General features: G+C 42.8%; 1 protein-coding gene across 2 annotated transcripts in view; it reads right to left on the reverse strand.

Moving 5' to 3' along the window:
- Window positions 1–1,584: 1,584 nt before the first annotated feature.
- PFKFB2 (6-phosphofructo-2-kinase/fructose-2,6-biphosphatase 2) overlaps window positions 1,585–8,253 on the reverse strand; it is a 129,158-nt gene continuing 122,489 nt past the window's right edge. The window contains exon 17 of one of the 2 annotated variants that reach the window (XM_032792566.2): window positions 1,585–2,318. In XM_032792566.2, coding sequence (XP_032648457.1) covers window positions 2,247–2,318 — 72 coding nt within the window. In that variant the 3' untranslated portion in view covers window positions 1,585–2,246. Of the gene's footprint in view, window positions 2,319–7,149; window positions 7,774–8,253 lie in introns of those variants that run through there. The other variant, XM_075064840.1, reaches the window with a different exon arrangement.

An 8,253-nucleotide genomic window follows, 5' to 3' on the forward strand; every position in this document is an offset into this window, starting at 1 on the left:
TTTCAGGTGGCAGGTTGTCTGTGGGCGAGGACTGGCTGCACCCAAGGCCTGTGAAAAGTGTGGGATCATTGTCCAGGATGGGTTGTAATCCCTGAGGATGCGTTGAAAGGGTTTTAGGCTGGGGACTGTATGTGATGGCCAGTGTAGTCCTGTTGGTTTCTTTCTTGGGTTTGTCTTGCAGTAGGAGGCTTCTGGGTACAAGTCTGGCTCTGTTGATCTGTTTCCTAATTCCTGTGGCAGTTTGTAGTTTTGAGAATGCTTGGTGGAGATTTTGTAGGTGTTGGTCTCTGTCTGAGGGGTTAGAGCAGATGCGGTTGTACCTCAGTGCTTGGCCGTAGACAATGGATCGTGTGATGTGCCCGGGATGAAATCTGAGGCATGAAGGTAGGCATAGTGGTCGGTAGGTTTTCGGTATAGGGTGGTGTTAATGTGACCATCACTTATTTGCACCGTGGTGTCTAGGAAGTGGACCTCCCATGTCGATTGGTCCAGGCTGAGGTTGAACGTGGGATGGAAGCTGTTGAAATCGTGGTGGAATTTTTCCAGAGTCTCCTTCCCATGGGTCCAGATGATGAAGATGTCATCAATGTAGCGGAGGTAGAGAACACTAAACACTAAAAACACTGGTCACTTTTTAAACTCTTGCCTAATTATTCTGCTTGGGTAATAAGTGTCACAGGATCAGGCCTAGCCCTTCAAAAGGCTAAACATACCTGGATGTGACTCTCAAAAAAACAAAGAGGGAGGAAGAGATGGTGAGTTACCTTTACCGATGGGTGCAGGTGCATGCCACTTCTGGGAAGGCATACAATAAAGATTTTTTTTCTCCAAAAAGACGGTAACCATTGGCACAAGTGTATGTGACTTGTTTTTCCTCATCAGCTCCCCAACTAGACGCAGTGCTTTTGTCAACCTTAGGACTATCTCCACAACTTTTAGCTTAAAAAGAAAACCAAAACCCAGCACAACTGGAAGACAATCAGTTTTCCCCTGTGCAGAGACAGAAGAGATTGTTGGCAAAAAAACAACAACAAAAAACACCCTGCAAGAAGGAACATGCCCCTTTAATGTGCAATATTAGCATAGGATCTGTGCTGTACAAAAATAATTCTGCAGTGCCGATCAGGTTTCCTTTGCAAGTGGGAATAACTCAAGGCTTTGCAGAAGCAGCCATGCCAAAGGACAGGCTGCCAAGGACTTATTGCTGAGCTTAGAATGGCTGCTCACTATAGCATCCATATCTAACACTAGCCCCTGCACAACTATATGTAACACATTTACACTGCAGAGTGATTAGAGATATCGCTCATCTACTTAACTGGATTTCTCAACTCGTATACTGGAGCAGATGGAGCACAGATTTCGGAGCGCGGGGCAACTAGCCATTTGAGGGTTCTTGTGTATATCAAAACGATGAGCTTAGCTCTGGTTATAGTAAGTTGCGCTTTTTTTTTTTAAGCCCACTACTGTGGGAGCCGTTCCTTTATAGTCAGCTAAGTGTTCTTGCAGGGTGGTGGGCTGGGGCCTGAACTCCTCTTCATCCAAAGAACAGAAAAGGCACAGGCAGCAGCTCTGCAGGCTTACCAGACCCTCACTCCTTAGGTGCTGCATCTTAACCTAAAAAGACCTACTCCTATAGGCAAGATAGGATCTCACTGGCCTCTTTGCTTAGCTACTTCCTGTACCAAAGCCAGCCAGAACTAATTATGGTGCTTACTATGGTATGGCAAATGTCCACTGAGAACTAGCCAGAAGCAACCATTTGACTCTGACCATCTATCACATGGTAATTACTCTGGGACCTGATCTGGATTTCAACCAGCCACCTATAGAGGAAAAGCTCCCTATCCCATTACAAAATCCCTGAGCCACATTTACACAATCAATTTTTTTTTAGACCTCAAAATAAGATCTAGGTCCTGTTTGATTTGGAGATTGGGATGGTTCAGACTGGGGCTCTTGTTTTTTTCTCACCTCTTTGTTCATCATATCCATTGTGCAGGAACATTTAGCAAACAAGGCAAAAAACAAAATTTGTAATAGGGTTTGAAATGCCAAAAAAAAATTAGTAAGTTTGAGCTCTCTGAAGGCTTCTTTACAAAGACCCTCACTGTCAGTCCCATCTTCTGTGTTACAGTTTTCTTCCGCATTTCTGGTATTACTCAGCAAGTAGATTTAATGGACTTACCAAACAGAATAGGAAGCCAGGTGACCAGATTGAACAACATTAGTCATATCTTCATCTTTTAATTCCCTTCTTGTCCCAAAGACTGGATTCCCAGCGTATCACACAGCAGAGGGAAAAGACCCTGTAAGATCTAGAAACAGGAGACAAAACCAGGAGCAAGAACCAGTGAAAGAAGCAGAGTTTAATAAAAGTTTCCTGGAAATGGGGTATAAAACACAGGTTAAGGTATGCTTGTCTCATATCCCCCGCTATCCACTGAGAAAATGTTCTTAGAAATTGTGGCTCATGATGAAGGAAATATTTACACACAGAAACAAAGCAAACTAGGAGCAAAAGAGCTCAGCAGCAAAGGTTTAAAGAAATCAGGAGGGAGATAATTTTAAGTGGAATTGATTTATTTTTTACCTGAGCCCAGGTTAAAAACAAAATAAAATAAGTAGAGAGTCTGTGTTAGTTTTCACTTTGGTTTATTTTGCTGAGCAAGTTTGCAAAGCTGAGACTCTGCTTTGCACAATAGAGGCATTGACCTCAGTCAATATTTAATCACTAGTCCACTCCAGAAACCAGGTTCATGTCAAGCACAAACCACAGGTGTTCCCCTCAATTTTCAGACAGCACAGGATATAAACCGCTGAAGAATTATGTTGTGCGGCATGTCACCTCTTGGGAGTCTGTCTGACAGACAATAGCCTCCATGCACCTACTGCAGGGCCCAGTAGCAGGGAATAAGGTAGGTTCCAAAAACATCTAGACAAAAACATGCCCCTACTTTGGCAGGCACAGAGCATCATGCAGTTTCCTTAACCCACAGCTCTGCATCAGGCATTTATACAGTGGCTGGTGCTGGGGGTGGGGGGTTGGCGGGAAGGGCATGCATCTGAAGAGGTGGTGTTTTTTACCCACAAAAGCTTATGCCCAAATAAATCTGTTAGTCTTTAAGATGCCATTGGACTCCTCGTCCCATTTCTTAGAGCTCAACAGCTTCCCAGCCAGGGAACTAGTGTTTCTCCCTGACTCTTTACATGTTGGTCTGCAGTTTGAAGTACCTTTTCTTGGACGTTATGATGGACTGTTCACTGCAGCATACAGCTTCAAGACCAGTGCAGGGCTGTCCCCTTGCATTTCTCCAGGAATTTCACAAGTAAGTCGCTGCAGCTGGGCGGCTACCAGACATCTTCAGGGGACTTAACAGAGTTCTCTAAAGATCCCCTCCCACTGAAGAGTTATTGTGTAACTGACACCTTGAGGCAGGAGGTAAAGAACACCTAGGATCTGTGCTCCCACTATGCAGGGAAGTAGCGATACTTCTTGTGGTTATAATACCAAGTCACTCCTTCTACCAAATAAGTTTGCCTGTGCAATGCTGCTTAACTTTCATAACCCTTCCAAACCAAACACAGCATGACATCCACAAACACGCCCACGCAGGTCTTCCCAGTCTATCCCACTGCTAGCACAGCTCGCATGAAACTTTATTTATTTTTAATTTTTAAAATGTAAAATATACCTTGATATAAATACTCAAGGTCAGATTTTACATTTGAAAGAAAGAAATATTTTTCAAAACCATTATTAGAAAACCCCCTCTGACTTTCCCTCCAAGCCAACTATCTACCAGCCCACCAGCACCCTCACTCAAATACTGGGAAGAAATTTGAGCCTTGGCTCGTGTGTGAATATTAAATAGACTTGTGTTGTCAAACTAATGGGAAAAGTCAATTTCTGAGTCAAAGAACCCTCCACTGAGAGCTCCTGGCTGCCAGCTGCAGATGTTCAAATCTTGGGATTCTCGGTGTTGTCAACTCTCATGATTTTATCACAAGACTTGTGATACCGGTGGTTTTTCTTAAAGTCCCCTCTCCTGGAATCATGTGATTATATGAGACTCTAGGCTTTCCAAACAACAGTTTATAATCCTTATAGTTGTAGAGAAAAGCTTGAAAATCTGAATCCTAAATGCTCGAACACCAGAATGCAAGTAAAAAGATCCGACTGTTAATTTTTTTTAAATTATGATTTTAAGACGACAATTATCATTTGAGGGGAATTATTGCAGCGAGGGTATAAGATGTGGATGCAATAACTACTTAATGTCATTCTCAAACCTAACCAATAATTGATCCACTTTGCATAGCACAGCCTTGTCTCCTTTAAACATTTTAACTGCTACTCTCTTAATGGTTTCCATAGACTTTATATATTCCCAGACATTATTATAGTGTTATGAAGCCTGCATACAGTATGAACCCCAAACTGTCAATGGAGGCTTTTCCCATTACAGCAAATACTGGAGGGAAAAATCACCGGGGAAACAAGATTTGTTGTAGAGACCCTTTATTATAAACAAACATTTGTGAATGTCTGTGTGTAATTGCAACCAGCACACAGAAAATATATCCAGGTAGGTTTGCAAATACTGTACTCTTCAACCTGAACATAAAATTAAAAAGCAATGAAGTGCCAAAATTTCAAGTATTCTTGGAACAAACATCTCATAAAATATGGGAAAAGGACATCAGTGCAACATATATGCTATTTTCCTGATCCTGCACTTCTGATACAGACAAAATTGAGAGAGAGGTAGCTCAGTGTTTTGAGCATTGGCCTACTAAACCCAGGGTTGTGAGTTCAATCTTTGAGGGGGTCATTTAGGGAGCTGAGGAAAAAAATCTGTCTGGACATTGGTCCTGCTTTGGGCAGGGGGTTGGACTAGATGACCTCTTGAGGTCCCTTCCAACCCTGATATCCTATGATTCTATGAAAATTCTGATTGCACAAGGACAGCAGAATTGGGCCTCACAGCACCCTTTCAAAGCCAAATAACTATGCCTGTGACTTCATTCAGGACAGGAACCTCTGATGCACAGCTTGGTGCAACCCCTCCCTCCCATTTATGTATTTGTTGCAAGTATCCAAGACCACATCAAGCATACACAAATGTAAGTTGCCTAGCCTGATTTAATTTGTTTTTATCTCCATAAGCCTTTTTCAACATTCTAATTACCCCTGACAACTCATAGCTAAGATTGAAAAGATTTCACACAAGTGAAAACAAATATTGTTCTTTTTTGAAAACTATCATCAAAAGAAAGACATGAAAAAAAATTGCAACTCACCAAATGTAAAAGAAGACAGCAATTGCATCTTAATGCAAGGTCCTGAGGGATAGACGGTGCTTATTTCATAGTGCAGGATGCAGTGCCTTGTTGTGTATTAACAGCTACTGGACATAAAAGCTAGTGAAAATTAGATGGAAAAAGTCTAGCCTCTGGGACAATACCAGGGAAGTCAATGAACCACTCAGTCTCTGGCTAAGCTGACTCCTGACAGAATATCAAACTGCTGCAAATGTAGCTTACACCTATTTAGCAGGCCCTGGCATGAAAATGGTGTAACTGCGTTGCTGCTTGTTTTCTGACAGGCTTACACCGCAAAATGTAACTTTCACCACTAATAAATTTGTTCCTTAGGAATGTACCAAGGCTAGATTCAGCTTCATTACATCGGTGTGGAGTAACTCAACTGGCTCAACTGACAAAGGAGTCACCTCAGACTGAAAATGGTGTAATCAGTGTGCAATGGTCCCCACTCTGGGTTTGGTTGGGAAGTATTGCCTAGTGGTCATGGCCACAACCCCGGACTGCCAAGGGGGCTGTGGGAAGGGGAGCCGTGGCCCTCCCACTCCACCAGACTCCAACCCAGAGCCCTTTGGACTACCAGTAACCTGGCAACCAAAGCTACTTGCGGCTGTCCTCCCTGGGCCTCTTCCTCTCGTCTCCCCCTCTGGGGTCAGCTCAGTCCAGTCAGCCTGGTGAGGAAATCCAAATCAACAGAAACAAGATGGAATTGCCACTGTCCAGGACCACCGGACACTTCCCTCTTTGTTTGTCTCTGCGGAGGGTCCTCCCTTCCCTCAAGGAGGGCCTCTTTAGTCAGCTGGGTCAGAGCCTTTAGGTTTCCCTCTGTTCTGCTCTGCTGGAGCTATGGGATGCAGGTCTGCTCACCTTCAGTGCTACTCACCAAATGAGCTAATTTGTTGCCTATTAATTCCTCCAGCAGATGGAGCATTTGCTGCAGGTGTGGCGGGGCAAGGCTAGCTGAGCCCAAAACAAGCCCTTGTTGCTCAGTGTGCACCCCATTACACAAGGCCACAATAGTTGTGCTTACTCTTTAAGTAGAGCTAAGATTGCACAACCCGTCCCATGTTGGAGCACCCACCCACATGAGTAGCACTTAAGTATGAGGTGAAAGAGACAACATGAAAAATTATATTGTTGGGTTCACCTCTCAGTTAATAATGACAAAACTCTGAACTTGGTCTGCGTAACTCTGGCACCAGCCAAATACATACATCAGTAATGGCTTGAGGCAAGAACGCATTTGTAAGTTCAGCTGTGCCAAGAAGTGTTTCTACATCTAAAAGCACATTTTATCACCCATTCTGTTATTCACCTATATCTACATGCCAAGTATAAGAATTTCATTGCAGAAGAAAGCTCAGTACAATGTTGCCAGTACTGATATATTTATCAGATTACACATATCCCTTTTGCAAGCTGAATTTAAGGTCAAAGATTGATGGACAAAGATATCGGACTTAACTAAAACACAGGGGGCCGCATTCTGACACATTCTACACATGCTTGTTAGCACCTTACCCTGCAAGCAGGGGGACTACTGGCACAGTAAGGGTACCAGACCCAACTTCCCAAAACACATTTCTATTGTGGAACCGATCATTGGTATTGATTAAAAAGTTACAATGTCAATATATTAGCAGCAACATTCGTACATTCTGGCAGGGAAAAAAATACCAGTTATCTAATGATGTAACCACAAGCTCACCCAAAATAGAAAAATAATTAACTTCACAATGTTGTGCAAAGTGATTAGAGCATATTGTGCATAGTCAAATTACAATACATTGCTGTTTGCCTTCACCTTGCAGTGTTATTTTAATCCTATGAAAGCAAGTAAGCAAATGGTAAGATTTGGATGAAAGCGCATGCATTTAGACAGGAAGTGACCACAGATGCAAATGTGTGACAGCCCACACGTCTCTTCCCCAACATGCTTTCTCTTCCTCATTTTTGTGACTTGTCTCTAATTCATTAGATATCTTTCATAAATAAAAACAGGGGAGCCTGCTCCCACAGAAGTCAAGGGCAAAACTGCCCTTCAGCAAGAGCAGCCTGCAGGGTCAGGCCCATGTCAAATACTAAATGGGAGTGTTTGTTTTAATTCAGAAGGCGTAAGATTATGTTAGGCATCACACGCGCACACACAGTTACTTTAAAAGGGGCTTGATAAGTTCCCAAGGTGAGGCTTCTTCTGCCCCAGCTGTGAATCATTCTAGCATTCGCAGCAAGGAACCACCTTTATCATTTTTAAAAAGAGCTGAAAACAAATTACTGGGCCATAATGTGTTGTTAACTGGCTCATTCTACTTCCATGTCTGCAGAGGTACAGCTCCAGCGAACATGGATTGTCAATGCATTCTAATTCCACAAGGAGATTTGTCCTTTCAAGTGTCCATTAAGTTTTCAGCCAAGTTCATGATGAAACCAAGAGCTCTACCTCTACCTCTAGAAATGAGAAATCAAAAAGGCACAAATTATAACTGTGCAAAGCTGAAAGGAGATATGCCATTGAAATCACTCTGGACAATGGAGCTGAGACTACCTATTGCTAAGTATGATACTTTAATAGTATGAAGTATAGAGCCATAACATCCCAGTAGTTTTTAAGACCATTCCTACTGATTCCAGAGGGGAGTTTTGCTGGCAGCATATGACCCATGTGTCATAAACAGATAGCTAAGGGTTAATGTCTCTTTCACCTGGAAAGGGTTAACAAACAACACCTGACCAGAGGACCAATCAGGAAACAAGATACTTTCAAATCTCAAGGGAGGGAAGCCTTTGTTTGTGGTTTTTGGGTTTGGCTTTGTTCTCTCTGGGTCCTGGACAGGACTAGAGGTGCAACCAGGTTTCTGCCAATCTCCCTGCTACAGTCTCTTATCTATTCAGAATAGTGAGTAAGTAAAAAGGCGGTTATAGTCTTTT

This window comes from Chelonoidis abingdonii, chromosome 4, assembly GCF_003597395.2.
Source record: "Chelonoidis abingdonii isolate Lonesome George chromosome 4, CheloAbing_2.0, whole genome shotgun sequence".
NCBI lineage: Eukaryota > Metazoa > Chordata > Testudines > Testudinidae > Chelonoidis > Chelonoidis abingdonii.